The sequence below is a fragment of the Salvelinus fontinalis genome, chromosome 3 (assembly GCF_029448725.1).
Source record: "Salvelinus fontinalis isolate EN_2023a chromosome 3, ASM2944872v1, whole genome shotgun sequence".
Classification (NCBI taxonomy): domain Eukaryota; kingdom Metazoa; phylum Chordata; class Actinopteri; order Salmoniformes; family Salmonidae; genus Salvelinus; species Salvelinus fontinalis.
Window position 1 is genome coordinate 2,010,371 of NC_074667.1, and position 19,240 is coordinate 2,029,610.

At 42.5% G+C, this 19,240-nt stretch overlaps 1 protein-coding gene across 2 annotated transcripts; it reads right to left on the bottom strand.

Annotated features, from left to right (window-relative positions):
- Positions 1-1,269: 1,269 nt before the first annotated feature.
- Positions 1,270-18,869, bottom strand: LOC129835862 (WW domain binding protein 1-like). Of its 2 annotated transcripts, none has more exons than XM_055901596.1 (4): positions 18,655-18,869; positions 7,776-7,878; positions 5,438-5,599; positions 1,270-4,714 (listed from the first exon to the last, which is right to left on the bottom strand). In XM_055901596.1, exons 1-4 carry the CDS (start codon positions 18,739-18,741, stop codon positions 3,885-3,887), a joined length of 1,182 nt encoding a protein of 393 aa, XP_055757571.1. In that variant the 5' UTR covers positions 18,742-18,869; the 3' UTR covers positions 1,270-3,884. The 2 variants fall into 2 exon arrangements, with proteins under 2 accessions (XP_055757571.1, XP_055757572.1); XM_055901597.1 differs by lacking the exon at positions 18,655-18,869 and adding an exon at positions 10,799-11,452.
- Between the last annotated feature and the right edge of the window lie 371 nt (positions 18,870-19,240).

Below are 19,240 nucleotides of genomic sequence, written 5' to 3' on the forward strand. Positions count from 1 at the left end.
TAGTTCATGCCCATTCATCAGATGGTCACACTTCCTCTCCCAGACCCCCACATGCATGTGTGTTTGAGCATGCACATGAGCGCACACACACACCTCCCTCCCCTTCTTGGCTTCCATGGCAACCCCCATGGGAACCTTTCCCCAATAGAATCTTTCCCCCACGGGAACCACACATGTTGGCATTCTCACAAACAATCACAACATTGTTTCAATAACATATACAACTTTTCTCACAGCTCTGACATATAAAGCTTTTTGAGGCCTTGCTCACAATTCATTCCGTGGCAGCACAATGACCAAACGATATACTGTTTGTGAGGCTCTTGATCATATCTTTGATCATGACACTGGTGAGGAGAGGCAAGGAAACTGACAGTAAAGATGCATTAGAGGAGGAAGTGTCAGAAGTTGAAGACACCACAGAATATGATCCAGACCTAGAGACAACCAGTGATGAGAAAGAGGGCCCTGCTGAGGTTGTTGTTACATTCCAGTCAAAGAATGGGAATTTGTCCTGGTCTTCATCCCCACCTGAGAGGAGAGGTCGGCTGTCAGCTGAAAATGTTATCAGGATGATCCCAGAGCCAACAAGATACGCCATATTCCGGGTTGATGACATAAAAATCCTGCTTCGAACTGTTTCTGATAGTCAATCGAAACTATAGTGATGAACATGACCAACTTGGAGGGGAGACGCGTTTACAAAGACAACTGGAAGGAGGTAGACCAGACAGACGTCCAAGCATACGTGGGTCTCTTGATTTGGCTGGTGTGTACAGATCCAGAAACTAATCTACCACCAGTTTATGTGATAAATAGCACAATATGTTTCATCTGAGTATTTGTTATAGTCAAAATAATCCATTCATTAAGAATTTTTTTTTTAAACTCAAAAACGAGTTGTATGAGCTCAGGTCAATGAGGCCCACAGGCCATAAATAGCAAATAGAAGTTCAAAACTTGTAATGTTCACAAGAACTTAAGTTGATTAAAAGATCTAACACAACATTAGGTGATAATATATGTATTATTATGGATTTACAATCAGCTATAATGGGATGGTCATTTTGGACCGGGAACACAGAATTAACTAACACAACAAGAGGGTTAAGGGAGCTAATTATACATATGTTACAGATAATACTAGTTCTTATAGCACTGATTTAACTCACCTTACCTCATCCATTTGATTAAAATGCAGCTTTCAAATCATTTATCAATTCAGCACATGTGGAACACAAACAAAGAACACAACATTACAAAGAAAAGTATTTCTGCTTTACATTTATTGAACATGTGTCAATTTCGCTGCTGTAATAAAATGGCTTGCGAACAAAAAGACAGAAAATGTGCACAACCACCTTACATCCCGTGTGGAAACAGCATAATATCTTTGGCATGATGTCCATTATTCACAATACAATATTGTCACATCATTCAATAGGTCATTTCATCTGTGCATTGAGTTCCCTGTATCTTCACCTTCACACTCTTTTGATTGATTGGAGATTGAATGTTTCAAGAGTACAACAATTCTATACTCAACAAAACAATAGTAAGTTATTTATTAAAATAGAAATTAATCATTCACTAACTAAAAAACTAATGATTGTAGACTGACATTTTGCTATGACAAATTTAAAAGTAGTTAGTTTGGTTCATAAACGCGTTGTATGATATTATAATACACAATTTTCCAATATGTCGATCAAAAGCTTTACAATTTCATTACACAAGTTGACAAAGACATCCGTCCAAAATGCAGAATAGTTTACCTTTGTTGTACCACAATTATAGAATATGCTATTTGTTTATACAAAATGCATAATAGGTCTATAAAAAGCACTTATGATAGCTTGGTTCTCATAACAAAAAAAAAAGAAATTGGTACCCGTTTCTCCTACGGACCTGTAAGTTTCACTAATGCACAATCATTGCGAGCTATCGCAAACATGACAGTTTCTCAGAGATGCACAATACACTCATGTAATCAATATCTCTGAGAAGAACCAATCACGTCCTACACTCCAATAGAGGCCCGTATGTGGTAAGTGTTGTGTTTTTACCCATGTAGAATTAATCTCAACGACACATTAGAAAACCATCCTTTACAAAACAAATAGTAACTGATTCAATTTAAAGTAAAAATTTGAAAAAAAAGACAGGATTTGCAGATACAACTTCTTTATGTTTGATTCATTTCTTTGTCTCCAGTATTAGAGTTACATATATTTATGTGCAAAATAAAATGATTGTGTCACACAAAATGTGTTAATGCACTTGGGTCCCTGTGACAACAGGGTTGTAGGAGAGTAAAAAACCATAAGGCTAAAGGTCTTACGTGAAACAGTAACATTCACACGCAGTGTTTAGCGTCAGGCTCTTCCTGTACAGTATACTCCGAGTCAGTATTCATGTCATAAGAAATAATTGCTCTCGACAACACCCACCAATTGGGGAAAACAAACATTCTTTCCCCATTGATCCCAACTGTAAAAGAGCCAACTTCGTAGTACATTTCCCACGAACGGAAATAGAGCCAGCGAGAAGAGCCCTGTGGCTTCAGGCTATTCGGTGTGGAAGAGTGAGAAATTGTGGGGACCCGGTGTCAAAGGCTACACTTTAGCTACGTGTGTGGAAAACATTTTATCACAGGTAAGACATTTAACTTGCTTAGTACAGTCCGTTTGGAACTCCACTCACTACTTGCAGGTTTATAGCTAGTCCGTTTGTTTGTGTTGGCTAGCTTAATGTTCTGGTTCAGGGCTCTCCAACCTTGTTCCTGGAGAGCTACCGTCCTGTAGGTTCACTCCAACCCTAATCGAGCACACCTGATTCTAAAAATGAGCTGTTTATAAACTGAATCAGATTAGTTACAACTGGGGTTGGGAGTGAAACCCTACAGGAGGGTAGCTCTCCAGGAACAGGGTTGGAGAGTCCTGTTCTGGTTGGTAGCTAGCTAGAACGCACTCACTCACTTGGTTAACATTAGTGCCGTCATAAAAACGAGGGAAGCCCCTACAACATTACATTGTTCTAAGTAGTGAGAACGCTGAGGAGCAGGCAAACTTGAAAAGTAATCTTTACACATGTTGTACTTTTCTTAAATGTAGTTTTGTAATTGACTAAAACAAGCAGACAAGAAAATAGCTTTTGGAAAAAGGTCAAGTTTTTGCTGTGAGCCAATGGGGTAACCAAAGTAACCATGGGTTGTTTTCCCCACAGGCAGGCAGGGCCACCACGTTCTATTTCATACCGACTGGGACTATCACATTACATAAGCACACATCGTCGCCATGACGATCCACACTGCACTGCTTGACAATGTTCCTGTACCGCTTCAGTGTATTTGTCCAGGATGTTCCTTCCTGTGAACAGACACAGGAAGTAGCTGCGATGATTTCCACTAGCTTGGTACACTGAGCATAGGAGTTGGCAAGACAGCACCAACTGATCTGGGACCAGGCTAGAGTTGCACCAGTGTGTATTTACACTATACTACAGTCGCACCAACCGTCAGGTCAGCTTCCACTGACCAGACTATCAATCTCCTCCAGCTTGCATAAGTCTTAACACAGTCTCCTTTCGCCTCCTCTTGGTAAAGGCAGACAAAGGAGGACATTTATGCAGTCTGTAGGTAGGTTGGTGATAGAATATACCTCTCCTCCGGTCTCCTTGTACATTGCAGTTAAGGCCACCATTACAGTATGCCAAAGGGGCTTTAGCTATCAACATCAGGCTTTCAAGTCCAGACTCTGGGATAAAATACAACTTCCTACTCGTCACACACACACACGATCTCAGACAGTCACACACACACTAAAGTCTTGACTCCCACTCCTGGTTCTCTCTCCCTCCTTGGTGAAGATGTGCTTTAGCTTAGCTCAGCCCTGGGGCTCTGTGCTGTTGCCATGGTGAGGGGGCCCCTCAAGCTCGTTGATGGTGTGGAGGAGCAGACACACCGGGGGCTGGGTGGGTTGCGTCATGGCGGGTGGTGGCAGGGAGGTGGACCCTGTCGCTGACCCGCCCTCCGATCTACTTTCGGGTCCATCCAGGGCTAGGGCCTGCTCCTCTTCTACTCCCGGAGCGGGGTGACCGCACCCGTCGCAGAAGTCTCCTCCATCCTGCTCCTCAACCTCCTCCCCCATTAGGCTATCCTTCTCCCTCAGCTCCTTGCCCTCCTGCCTTCCAATACTTGTACTACCACCACGGTCACATACGCACACCTCGATACCCGAGTCACCCGTGAAACGCCGCCGCCGCCCAAGGGCCCCCCTATTATCCTTGTCCTCCTGGGCACCGCTCTCGGGCCCCCCTAGGTCCCCAAGTAACAGAGGCTCCTTGCAACTCTTCTCTGGGCCTCTAGGCTCCTCTGTAGAGACCTCCTGGGGCCCTAGCCCTGGTCCACCATCCTGGGGCACTAGCCCTGGTCCACCATCCTGGGGCTCCTGAGGCTTATTGTCTGCCTTGTGTCTGTTGTAGCCAATGGTGGGAGCCCCAATGCGGTGGGGCTCTTCCAGGCTCGGCCTGGAGCAGAGGGTGTCGGACACTGGGGGGACCGGAGTTGTCTGGATGGTCGGGCAGTGTCCCAGTCCGTCCTGTGGGTCCGTGGGCAGGGGGCTGACTGTATGGAAGACACTGTAGGGAGGGGGAGGGGTGGGAGGGCGGTTCACCACCTCCTCGTAGTCAGGTAGGAGGGAATTTGGAAGAAACCCTGGAAGTGAAGAAGAGAGGGACACATAAAGGACAGTTAGGATTAACAGAAAATGATTGCAAGGAAAACATGTTGCAACGTTGGCATTGAACCAAGAGCCGGTGGTTAAGGTTTCCTGCAATCTGGGGCATGAAACAAGGCCGTGTTTCATCCCACACCAAAACAAAACCGCAACTCCTAGTTCAAACAAAGGACTGGAGTGGAGTCAAGGTAGCGCTGCCAAGCAGTGACTAAACTCTCAGTTTGATGCAATAATTGCCACTGAGAAATATCCCCCCTAGCTGAGAGGGATAACCACAAAAATTCACCCAAGGTGCCATGTTTGAGTAAGCTTCAGCACTGGGGAATAACAATGCAATGTAGTCAGACAGAAAGGCAGAAGGAGAGAACTACTGAGACTGAAGTTGAGTATGTATGAAGCTTTAGTGCTCTCGTGTTTCATTGCACCACGGTAATGATAGGACTGAAATAGAAGGGCATTGCGCAATAATGCCATGTTGTTGACTACTACCAGTATAACGCTGTGCATCTGTGCAGCTCCTCCTAAGCTGTATCATGCCATGGTTAACACGGGCAGCACACCGTGCAATAACGTAATATGACGGTAACGACATCAATGATGGACTACCACCAGTCTGACGCTGTGTACAGAACACGGCGCTCTCTCGCGTTGTGGGTGTCGCGCCGTGCCACACGGGGAGCTCTGATAGGCGGGACTCTTACTGAAGTAGAACGGAAGGGAGGTGTAGTTGTGCGCCTCGCGGTAGGCGATGAGGTTGATCTCGTGCTGGCGCTGCTGCTGCTGCAGCCGGTGCTTGGTGCGCCGGTGGTGACACACGCAGCAGCAGCTCAGGATGAAGATGATGACCCACACCAGCCAGAACCCTGCCGGAGACAGAGACGCAGTAGAAAGACAAACATAGACATATGTTAATACATGTTATTCATATCTCTATGGTGAAACTACTGTAAAAAAGTACTGCTGAATAGAAGGAGTGACATATTGTTTTTGAAAGCAACAGAGAGCTACAGTACATTACTACTGTAAACATCTAGTGCCTGTACAGTGAATGCCAGAAGTGACAAATTGCTAGTGAATGTAATAGAGAGATGTAGTGCATCACTACACAGTAAAAACGTGGAGGCAGAGCCATAGACATTGGCCAACAACCCTCCAGGTTTGTTCTAAATGTTGTTCCATAGCAAGGATGTAACTGCATGGGAACTTTTGGTACCAACAGTGTACCATGGTGTCGATTGGTATTCTACATCCCAATCTGAGTTCACAGTTCATGTTGTAGCTCATTCATCATGGCAACAAGAGATATGCAAAGGACCAAACTCCTGGGATGAGGAGGAGGAGGAAGTGATATGCAGAGGACCTAACTCCTGGGATGGGGAGGAGGAGGAAGTGATATGCAGAGGACCTAACTCCTGGGATGGGGGGGAGGAGGAAGTGATATGCAGAGGACCTCTCCTGGGATGGGGAGGAGGAGGAAGTGATATGCAGAGGACCTCTCCTGGGATGGGGAGGAGGAGGAAGTGATATGCAGAGGACCTAACTCCTGGGATGGGGGGGGGGAGGAAGTGATATGCAGAGGACCTAACTCCTGGGATGGGGGGGAGGAGGAAGTGATATGCAGAGGACCTAACTCCTGGGATGGGGAGGAAGTGATATGCAGAGGACCTAACTCCTGGGATGGGGAGGAAGTGATATGCAGAGGACCTAACTCCTGGGATTGGGAGGAGGAAGTGATATGCAGAGGACCTAACTCCTGGGATGGGGGAAGAGGAGGAAGTGATATGCAGAGGACCTAACTCCTGGGATGGGGGAAGAGGAGGAAGTGATATGCAGAGGACCTAACTCCTGGGATGGGGGAAGAGGAGGAAGTGATATGCAGAGGACCTAACTCCTAGGATGGGGAGGAGGAGGAAGTGATATGCAGAGGACCTAACTCCTGGGATGGGGGAAGAGGAGGAAGTGATATGCAGAGGACCTAACTCCTGGGATGGGGAGGAGGAGGAAGGTCCTAGTACAGTAAATAAGCTTTAAATGAGTGTCAGAACTGACCTGTCTTTTTGAAAAATGTGCGGCGTGCATTCAGAACATGTACGGTATGTTCAGTACATGCATGTTCACGTACAGTGGTGTAAAGTACTTAAGTATAAATACCCACAAAACTACTTAAGTAGTACTTTAAAGAATCTGTACTTTACTTTTTATATTTTTGACTTAAAGTCCACATCATTCCTTAAAAAAATATACTTTTTACACCATAAATATTCCCTGACACCCAAAAGTACTTGTTACAATTCAAATGCTTAGCAGGACAGGAAAATGGTCCAATTCACACACTTATCAAGAGAACATCCCTACTGCCTCTGATCTGGCCGACTCACTAAACACAAATGCTTCATTTGTAAATTATGTCTGAGTGTTAGTGCCCCACTGGTTAACCGTAAATAAAAAAACAAGACAATTGTGCCATCTGGTTTGCTTAATATAAGGAATGTGAAATGATGTATACTTTTACTTTTGATACTTAAGTATATTTAAAACCAGATACTTAGACTTTTACTCAAGTAGTATTTTACTTGGTGACTTCACTTTAACTTGAGTCATTTTCTATTAAGGTATCTTTACTTTTACTCAAGTATGACAATTGGATACCTTCTCCACCACTGTTCACGTGTACAGGTGAATGTGAGGGTGCACTAATGTATGACTAAAATGCAAATGTGTTTCAGAGAATGAGAGTGAAAGTGAGAGGTAGAGAGAGCAAGTGTGTGGGTGTGTGTGATAGCGTAGAGAGAGAGAGAGCATGTGTGTGTGATAGCGTAGAGAGAGAGAGAGAGCATGTGTGTGTGATAGCGTAGAGAGAGAGAGAGCATGTGTGTGTGATAGCGTAGAGAGAGAGAGAGCATGTGTGTGTGATAGCGTAGAGAGAGAGAGAGCATGTGTGTGTGATAGCGTAGAGAGAGAGAGAGCATGTGTGTGTGATAGCGTAGAGAGAGAGAGAGCATGTGTGTGTGATAGTGTAGAGAGAGAGAGAGTCCTTACACCAGAGTTCATAGTAGTAACTGCAGCACTGTGACTCCCCACAGCAGTGTCCTGATTCGCAGACGTAGCTCTGGTTGTTCAGCCCCTCACAGTGCAGTACGCTCTGGAAGACAAGAAGAGACAAGTCAATAACAGGAGTGTAAAACCGTATATCCACCACCTGGGTCGTGTTCATTAAGTCACAACGTAGCGAAACCTTTGCAATGGACAACAGAAATAAGCTTTTCATATCGGACAAGCCCAGGTAGTCTCTTGCCGTTTCAGTCTGTTTTCTTCCGTCTGTTGCCTAGTGAATATGACCCAGCACCCGCCACTCAAATACTGATGTTAATTTTTGTTCGTCATCATCTTAATTAAAAGGAGCTACCCCTAGAATTTATCAGAATGTCTTCCCTATGTGGAAGCTAGGTGTATTGCAACGTCACTTGGCTGCATTCAAAACCAATCTCCCCCTCATCCCGTAACATGGCAGGGACTTGCGCTTGATCCTTTTACTTTCGGTCCACCAAACTATACTGAACCCCCCCCAAAAAATATATATATATTTTTAAATCGGAACATGCAAAAAGGTCAAAGATTTTACTGAGTTACAGTTCATAAGGAAATCAGTCAATTCAAATAAAATTAATTAGGCCCTAATCTATGGATTTCACATGACGGGGAATACAGATCTGGATTGGTTGGTCACAGATAACAAAAAAAATAAATTAGGGACTGACTTATAAAAATTAAGTCAGTATCTGCAGTGTGTGACCACCATTTGCCTCATGCAGTGCGACATCTCCTTCACAGTGTTGACCAGGCTGTTGATTGTGGCCTGTGGAATGTTGTCCTACTCTTCTTCAATGGCTGTGCGATGTTGATGCATATTGGCGGGAAGTGGAACAAGCTGTCGTACACGTTGATCCAGAGCATCCCAAACATGCTCAAAGGGTGACATGTCTGGTGTATATGCAGAACATGGAAGAACTACCACATTGTCAGCTTCCAGGAATTGTGTACAGATCCTTGCGACATGGGGCCGAGTATTATCATGCTGAAACATGTGGTGATGGCAGATGAATGGCAATGGCTCTCAGGATCTCATCACGGTATCTGTGTGCTATTAAATTGCCATCGATGAAATGCAAGTGTTCGTAGCTTATGCCTGTCCATACCATAACCCCACCATGGGGAACTCTGTTCACAACGTTGACATCAGAAAACCATTTGCCCACACAACACAAGTAATGTGCAGTTGTGAGGCTGGTTGGACATACTGCCAAATTCTCTAAAACAACATTGGAGGTGACTTATGGTAGAGAAATTAACATTAAATTATTTGGCAACAGCTCTGGTGGGCAGCTTCTTGATATGCCACACCTGTCAGGTGGATGGATTACCCTTGTTAAAGGAGAAATGCTCACTAACAGGGATGCAAACAAATTTGTGCACAAAATCTTAGAGAAATAAGCTTTTTGTGCATATGGAACCTTTCTGAGATCTTTTATTTCAGCTCATGAAACATGGGGCCAACACTTTACAGGTGGTGTTCATATTTTTCTTCAGTGCATATATTTTGTTGTTGAAAATATATTTCACAGCGATTTAGATTGTACAATGATTCCCTACACTTTTCAATGCTTGTTTTTTCACAAACTGAAATAGAGCGAAGAGTATAGAATTTTAGCAACCAGGAAAAGAGTGATTTCTACATTGGCCACTTGACTCCATTTCCACTAAATACACAGCAAAAGTCAAAACAGCTTTCCTATTTTGACAATTGATGTCGCTCCGTGGGAGAAATCGATGGGTAAATATATCGCAGCTAATCACAACACTGGCGGGTAAGTAATACTGTGAAACACTATCACTGCATATATATGATGGACATCTCTTGAAATTACAATGCAGAAATAAATCCTGTGTGTAGCACCTTCAACTCATGATAGCATTATGGAGCATTGACTGAAACACCAACTATAAGATCACAACATAAAACAGTTGAGCTATTCCATGTAAATATTCTACAAATGTTTATCTCTACAGAAATTGCTCAGGGGATTAGACCTAGGTCACCTGAGTACTACACTCACACAGATACTGTAACTGTATGGGACCTGAATAACAAATACATGTATTAATCAAACAACTGATGAACAACTAGTTAGTATAGCCTATAGACTATATCAAGACATTCAGACAGTTGATAGGCTAGTGATCACTCTTATTTGCATGTTGCCCTCTAGGGTTTAGGCTAGGTCACTTTAACAGCACTCACAGATACTGTACCTGACCAGAATAAACATTTAAAAAATGAAATAAGTCTCGCTCGCAAAAAAAAGATCAGTAACTGATTACTAGTGTTCAATGTAGCCATAAGGTCTGGAAGAATTAGGTCCAGACATAAATGGTAGTATTGAACCTCTCAATCATCCCTCTTATACATGGGCGCTAAGCTGGTTGAATGTCCACGGCTCAGATTTCCTCATCACTTATCACTTGGATTATAACGTGGAACACCTGGGCACGCACCACAAGATGTAGACTGGGGGGGCGCTAGTAGCCTCAGCCTCATACTACATTCAATACAACAGAGTGGACAGACAGACATGGCCCACCCTGGAACAAACACATTAAGTTAGTCTAGCCAAGAGAAACACAATGTACAAGCTGCTTCTGTTTGCGTAGATGATGGCCTAAATGTAACTCCAGTCAAACAGGAACTAGCCTGTTAGCCTACATCAGAAGCGTGTAGAACCCGATACATCAAAGACACACTTAAAATCAGTGGCAATACAAACGTTATCCTTCAAATCAATCCGTTTCTACATTCAAAGGGGACAGCAGGAATAGCCATTGATAAAGAATTAACTAAAAACCAGAAACCAGACAAGGAAGACAGCCAAGGAAGCCTCTAAATCAAAAACTGCTTCAGATTGTATATTGATTTATCAGGCAACCCCTACCAGGCTACACATTATCTTCAAGATTAGATTATGGATTAAATCCTGAGGAGAAATGTTAGCCAAGGTTTTCTATACCCGTTTCCTTCCCAGCTGGAGAGGCATAGCAGTCCAAAATTCCTAAATCCCACGGAACGCAAGTCCTTTCAACTCAAGGGTCGTTATCCTTCCAGTCCACAGAAGAAAAAAGTGAGAAAAAAAAGCACACACACACACCCCAAGCAAAATAGGGGACAAGGATTGCTCTAAGGAAATGTCCAAGCGGCAGTGGAGTGTGAGCTGCCAGCCAGAGTAGAGGACTGCATAGTAATGAAGAGTGGAGCACCTTCTGTATTCAAAACGGCAGGCGGAGTGTGTGTCCCCGAGTGAGGACAGTTATAACACAGGAATAGTGAAACCTAGCCACAGATCAACTTCACACACACACTAGCCTATGCGTTTCCACTAGGAAAGTCTGGAGCATTTCCGCAGTGTATCTTTTTAACAACCTCCCACAAATTGTTTACACCATACAACTACATTGTATGACATGGCATAAGCCCATCACAAAAAAAAAAAAAAAACAGGTTAAAGCTGAAAACTGCAGAGAAACTAGGCTACTGTTTGGTTTGGAGGCATTTCCAGTTCTGAAATAACTTGCACTGAGGAGATTACACAATAGTCTCGGGTCAGAGATCTTTGGCTTTAGAGGAGATCAAGAACTCCCTGGCTCCCAGCTGTTGTCGAGAACCAGAGTGCAAAGATATAAATAACCCTTAGGCCTATGACCTATACTGTATGACGTGATATTTTTGTTACTTGTTTTTGCATTCGTGCTAGGATGTTGGATCCAGTCCAGTTAGCACGATAGGCTAGGCCTAGAAACAAAAACTAAAGCCAAATCCATGTAAGAATACTAATGGCCAACAAATTGCCTAAGCGTAGCTTAAGAGATGAAAAAGCCTAGGTTAAGAGATGAAGAGTTACGTTTTTTTTGGGCGTCTGAATTTGCTATCGCCTAGGAGATGCATCAGACAAGACATTGAGACATTGACCCAACAAAGAATCTCGACAGACAAGATTCCTCAGTCTCTCAGCCTTCGACAATAGGCTGCTGCAGAATGGAACAACCGTCCCTTCTCGTACTACAGTAGAAGATTAGGGACGGGTGGATTGTGTTACTAACTCTGCCAAAGCCTACAGGCATAATAGAGATGAATTAAACGTAAAATCGACCATAATGAGAAGGTGCTGAAACAACCAGACATACAAGAACAGTCCGGTGTCACTACTTGACTATCAGATCATTGTTTTCTCTTGGACAGCTGCTAAAAAGTGGCTAAGTGGATTCTTGACCGTGTGCATATGATATAGCATTTGATCTGGCATGAATATGCACAAAGCCTGCAATACTGACAGACTATTGATGCTGTATACTAGTGTCTAAGCTAAATTATTTATGGAGGATCTCTACCTTTTCATGCAAAGAAGCATGTTAGTTTCAAATTCTTAGTCGGGCCCATCGCTAAACACTACAAAATGTCTTGAATGAAAATGAAAACCCAACTGAGTCTTTCTTAGGCCTGCAATAGAATCGTGGATTGCTCACGTAAGCTACATGACAGGCAAAGAAGACAAACAGCAAAGCATTCTTTTGCACTGACATATTGCATACAGGGTTCGCTACTGCGACCAAAACATTGAGATTTTTTTTTACCTGGTAACGTTAGTATTAGGTTCACTATTAGCTTTTTTTTATTATCATGATTTATTCAAACAGTAATGTGCAATTGACCAAAAATATAACAACTTTCTGAAGAGGCAACAATGGCACGGGAATGCCCCAGTCTGTGTCAGGGCTTGACATACAGGGGAGGTTTAGGAAGCCCTCGTCAGTGGCTTGCTTGGGCCAGTGATTAAATTTGTTTTACAATGCTATTTTAATCTAGGCTATATAATTGATCTATATAAAAAAAAATATGAATTTCCGAAGCCGTTTCTTCGATATGATGATTATTCACCACACACATATAGCCCATAGATAATCTGTCGGGGCAGAGAGCTCGCGGAGCTCAAATTTCTGGTCGTTGCGTGGAGCCAAGGCCAACAGTCACCATGGATGTCTTTAAAAATCAGACATTTCCTCTAGAGCAAGGCTCTCCAACCCTGTTCCTGGAGAGCTACTCTCCTATAGGTTCACTCCAACCCTGTTCCTGGAGAACTATGTTTTCGTTCCAATTCCAGGTAACTCCGGATTCAGTTAATCAACCAGCTAATTATTCCAATCAAGTGCACTAGATTAGGGTTGGAGCGAAAATCTACAATAGCTCTCCGGGAACAGAGTTGGAGTGAAAAGCTACAGTAGCTCTCCGGGAACAGAGTTGGAGTGAAAAGCTACAGTAGCTCTCCGGGAACAGAGTTGGAGTGAAAAGCTACAGTAGCTCTCCGGGAACAGAGTTGGAGTGAAAAGCTACAGTAGCTCTCCGGGAACAGAGTTGGAGTGAAAAGCTACAGTAGCTCTCCGGGAACAGAGTTGGAGTGAAAAGCTACAGTAGCTCTCCGGGAACAGAGTTGGAGTGAAAAGCTACAGTAGCTCTCCGGGAACAGAGTTGAGTGAAAAGCTACAGTAGCTCTCCGGGAACAGAGTTGGAGTGAAAAGCTACAGTAGCTCTCCGGGAACAGAGTTGGAGTGAAAAGCTACAGTAGCTCTCCGGGAACAGAGTTGGAGAGCCCTACGTCTATGCTCTTTGGTCCTTGAAAAGTCATTGAAGTTATGATTAGTTCATTTAAGCCAGACTTCATTAGCGTGTGTGTCGGGAACATGTTTATTTAGTCAGGCAAAACCCACATTATTTTTGAAGGTCAAATAATCCAAATGTCAATGCATAAGGCCTTTAAATAAATTCATTTTTCTTAAAAGTGGTAATGCACACTTTATGGCATAGATTTTCTCCTATACGCTATTACAACAATTAAATATAAAAATGTAGGTCCTTCACATTTCTTATTTAAAGATGTACTACGTAGAAATCACTCTGGCATGTCCTGGTTGCTAACATTCTAATAGTTCACCTAAATTCAGTTTGTGTGACAGAAATATAGTGTAGAGGCAACAATGGCACAATCTAAACCATTGTGAAAAATATTTCCCATAACCAAAAACACTGTATTTTCAGCTGTTTCAAGCTGGTGTACAAAACTGAAAGTAAAAGACGCCAGAGCAAAACTTAAAACAAAGAAATAGCGCACATAGAACCGATCTACCGCTTCTTAGACTTGCTTTCAATGAGGGATCTTTAACTCATATTTCTATGCGAATTTGGTCTGGTCGCCCAAAAAGTTACATATTGCAGCTTCAAGTGCTTGGAAAAAGTCCTTGAATTTGTCTGTATGAACCCTGTATAGGCTACTTGCTCAGGCCGCAAATGAATGATAAGTGCATAATTTCAATAGCAGCTGATTTTAACATTCAATTTCCTGTCAGATCTTGACCCGTGTCAGTATTTCTCTAATTTGGGTCAGTAGCGTTCAGTTGGCATTGGCCCGGTGTTCCAATGGCAAATTTACCTGAATGCCGAGCCCTGCTGTGTGTGGTACGTGTAGGACCTATATGTCGACCACTTTATGTAGCCGTTAGCGATGCTAATGATACCCTTACTGTTTTCGGGTAGATGGAAAGACAATTAAAAGTTAACTACAAAGTAGCCTATGCCTTCTTGGCAGAACCATGATTATTTGTATCAATCCAGTGGTCATTGTTTTGAAAACAACATCACAAGTGCGCTGCAGAAACACAGCTAGCCAAACAAGTGTATGGCTGGTGAGCATCTGAATTAAAAGGGTAACTACACAAAAATCTAAATTTCACAAATTCTCTCAACAATGGTCCGCAAATATGTTTTAAGAATTGTTGTGGATTTTGAACAGCAAATGTTTATTTTTTTGCCGTGATATCGTTTTGGTAGAGTATCACGTATCGTTTTTTTTATTTTTTATTCTGCCCTCTAGATGATTTCACAGAACACATGCCACTTTGAAATCTGCAATGAATACATTTAGCATTTTATTTTAAGTCTCTTTTCTGTTACAGTAAATCTATCAAAGAACAAGGGCATACTAATTTAAAAAGACGACTAGTCATTTTTAGCCTGGTTCTGCACAGAATGCAGTCATTATGGGACACCGGCCAGGTCATTGTCCATTATCTATTTTTTTATTAAAAGTTTAGTGTGAATAAATCGTGTGCTGGTGCCACCCACTGAAAAAGGTGGTAGCTGGAAAAAGTTAGTGTAGAACCCTGCATAGTTCACTTCCTATTTTGCAGATTCAATACTGACACAGAGCTGACTGGCAAGGGGAATGTACAGCAACAGTGTTCTAGAAGAGATATGTTCTGAAGAAAGTTCAAGGTTGGACAGTTAGTGCTGAACAGAACAGTGGTGACAACAAAAACAACATTCTCGACCACCACACACATTCAGCACTACTTTTCAAAGGGAAAAGAGGACGTGCTCAGGGAACTAGCCTATTTGTGGTTGGTGGTTCGCCAACAATACTCCCACGTGAAGAGTAACCACCTTGCAAGAGATCTGAAGTCTTGTTTTTGCAGACAGATATTAGGCTACACGTCTAAGCTGTAGCACAGGGGGCTAATGCAGTCTTGAAATGCAATGTACGGACAACCTGGGTTTGATACCTGGTCAGTTAGCCTCGGCCTACACAGTTTGGGAGTTTGAAAAATGAGGGTGACTGATGTAGGCCTAGGCCAAAACCAAGTAGGACAATGCAATCAATGTATTGTGTCACTCAATATTTCTCTCAAACAGAACTTGACAAATCCAGAGGTTAAACAAGACATTGGTATTAACATTGGCACCTGCACTCAGCAACCATATTCAGTCACCCAGAACTAAGGCAAGATGCCAGATACAAAATGAAAGTCTCAATGATGTAGCAGCAAACAGGGAGAACATTCAGATATCTGCGAGGGGTTGTAGCCTCCTTCCTAGAAATAAAGAAAAACATTATTAAATGAACTTTAGACTTGTGGGTGATTCCTCACAAAACAGGACCATGATTTTTAAAATTGACAAAATGTTATCATAGAAGGGTCCTTTAGAGGAAGGATTGTTGACGTAGATGACTATACCAAACATTAAGAACAGTTTCCATGATCGACTGACCAGGTGAAAGCTATGATCTCTTATTGATGCCACTTGTTAAATCCACTTCAAATCAGTATAGAGAAAAATGGGAGATGGGTTGAAGGACTTTTAAGCCTGGAGACATTTGAGACATGGATTGTGTTTGTGTGCCATTCAGAGGGTGAACGGGTAAGACAAAAGATTAAATTTCCTTTGAACGGGGAGTGGTAGTAGGTGCCAGGCGCACCGGTTTGTGTCAACAACTGCAACACTGCTGCATTTCTCTCTCACTCAACAGTTTCCTGTTTTTATCAAGAAGGACATCCAGCCAACTTGACAACTGTGGGAAGTATTGGAGACAACATGGGCCAGCATCCCTGTGGAACGCTTTTGACACCTTGTAGAGTCCATGCCCAGACAAACTGAGGCTGTTCTGAGGGAAAAGGAAGGAGGGACAACTCAATATTAGGAAGGTGTTATATTTTTTACCATCAGTGTATATTTGACATTTGTATCTTAAAGCATAATTGAGAAATAATGAATTGAAGTTGGAACATGACATTTTGGCATTACCCAGGCCTTTAAGACTCCATAATGTTTAATCTGCACTACAAAGGAAAAATTGGTGTCAAAGCTTTGCCGCCTGCTCTGTAATATGAGTGGTACTTTAATAAAAAAAATCACATTATATGAATATTGGAAAATACAAACATGAATATACAATATTTTTGGGGTCGAATGCCAGTTGTGAGAATTACCCAAAAGGAGTGCTGTGATTTGCTTCTATATCAATTTCTTTGTATAAAATGGTCCATAATTTAAATAACATTACTTGTAGTAATATTTATCTGAACCTTTTGCAGGGATATCTTTCATTATCTAATGATAACAAAATGCTTACAATGCTCTTGTATATGAGGGGGGACTTTGTGTGTCATGACAGACTGAATTTAAGCCAGGTTCATAACAAATGGGCACTCTAAAATGTCCAACTTCAGTGTGTTCAAGACAAATGGGAACTAAAAAGAGCTCCAACTGGGAAAAAACTTTTTGATTGGTCATCCAACTTGGCATCTTTCTAGAGCTCCGACTTTCCGACCTGAAGATCACTGACGTCATTATTTGACGTCGTTTTTACCCCAGCATTTCCAGTGGTCTTGAAAGCACGACAAGAGCAGGTTAGCGTTTTTCGATATGAATCTTGTTCTGGAGGCAGCTCTGCAGAGTGGTAACTAGCTGGCACAGCCACAAAGTCATACACATTTTTGTTTTCATCAATTTTTTTAAATTTTGACTTTGCAGATGGTCCATCTAGCGGAAATAGCTCAGTTCTGCCTCATCCCAATAACCGTCAACCTGCGAATTAAGACCAGCGATAGCTAATCTGTTTCACTGATAACCTCTTGTATTAATGACTACAGGGACACGAACGATGATGAATCCCCGTCAACAACTCCAGTGTATTCCATAACAAAGTGAATTACAGTACAGACAGGTTGGTTGTTTAGCAACAAAATCGACGCGTGTTCAACGTTTATTGGAAAATAAATGCATTTGCACAATGAGCACTTGTCTCAAATACACCGTTACAGTTGTTGGTTAGCTAGCAAGCATTTTTTTTGTACATGTTAACATTGACATAATCAGTCAAAACACCTGAAAACAAGACACGATATAAAGAACAAGATAACACTAGCTGAAACGAGACACCCACGATTCCCTTCATTGCAGCTTCTTGTGATTGGGTGGATTCGATTATGCTGAGCCGCGGGGCACCGGTCTATGGCCGGTGACGTGAACGGGCAAAAAGGTGAGGGAAGAGCTCCTTTCTCAAATGGAATAGTAATCTGCGCTGCTCGGTCATCGTGAATCGTCCAGAAACATACACCTATTTTCCAAAAAATATGTGTGTTCAACTTTAAAACTAGTTTATTGGGAAGGCAGATACAAATTTGTATCAAAGGCGAACACTTTCGCATGTTAAAAAGCAATCTCACCACGTGCTTAATTACGCCGTTTATTTGAGCCGACTTCAGTGAGCACCTGGCTCATGTTCGGGAGGCAGCCCGGTTCTAAAACCAATACAATCAACTTTACATTATGCAAAACACGCCTACTCGTGCCAGATTAACCGAATCCCCTCATTGTTACTAGCTAGTTGGCTGTTAAGAATCATAAAGCAGATTCCGGTCACATCGATGCACGCGCATCATTTTCGTTACAACAGCCAAACCGTTTATAAACGGCACTTATATATTTGCATTGAAACTGCATGTGTAACAAACATCAACTAATCATTGTTTTTAATAAGACAGCTACTGACTTGTTGGCTAGTAGGATGATAATGCTGTGTGTGGCGAGATATTTGATAACTGTCAACCAATTAGACAGCTGTCAATGGGTGCGGCTAGAGAAGTTTGCTTAACATTAAGGTCATTAAGGTTAGTGACTAACAGTAGCCATGTAGCTAACGTTGGTTACTAAAGCAGCACATACTTTGTCGATTTCCGTCAACGCTAGCTAGCAATATGGCTAAGTGCCTGTGATGCCAACTAAATAGCTGACTGAACAACTAGTTAGCTAGCAAGATAGCTAAAGCTAGCTACAGCGGTCGAACTTAGAAGTTATACCCAATACACCCAACCGAGACTAGTCAGCCAGCAAACTTGTAGGAAAACAGCTGGCCAAATTAATAACTAGCTACCTAACAAAGTCGCTAGCCGTATATGCAACTTTACTAGTTACCCAAATAAACAACATGCACGACCCGAACCAAAAACAAATCCTGGCAGACTCAAGTCCAAATCTTACCTCGTCTAATGTCGCGTCGGAGGGGCTGACAGCTACAACGTGCAAAAACAATCCCATTTTAAGACCCGCACCTACAATCTCGTTCATTCCTCCGACCTGACTCGTGTAAAAACATAAGCGTAGACGTTTGTTGTCCACTTCACAAATCTTAACTAGTTTGACATTTCGCTTACGGCTTTACCGGACGCACTGAAAGACCACGCATGCGCTGCCTCCTTGCTACTGCGTAATTTGATATGTCAAGGAGGCACATTGGGCGAATTCGATTAATCTGGCCCGGGGCACCCCGAGCGTAGAATTTGAATACTAGAATGATTTGAACGTTCTTGTGATGGTCCAAAGATCAGCCATGTTGGTCAGGGAGTTGTTCAACCATGGTTTGGTTTGCCAGTGCTGTGATAAGATAGTGTGTAAAACAATGAATGTGAATAATTTATCTGCACTGTATGTGTGTTAGCCAGTGTTAGAGGAATGATTCCATAAATTTAGCAAATTAACTGCCAATATGCCAAAATTCCATTTAAATAATGCAGTCAATCCACAGCCATACTCTGGCTCAAATCAGTTGATGGGACTTAGATAAATT

Bases quoted from the DNA above. Each gene is read 5' to 3' on its own strand.
- LOC129835862 (XM_055901596.1), bottom strand. From the start codon at position 18,741: ATGAACGAGATTGTAGGTGCGGGTCTTAAAATGGGATTGTTTTTGCAC. The intron at 7,879-18,654 runs GTAAGATTTGGA...CTTGTCTTCCAG, and splicing joins CCGACGCGACATTAGACGAG to AGCGTACTGCACTGTGAGGG. The intron at 5,600-7,775 runs GTAAGGACTCTC...TGTCTCCGGCAG, and splicing joins TTACTACTATGAACTCTGGT to GGTTCTGGCTGGTGTGGGTC.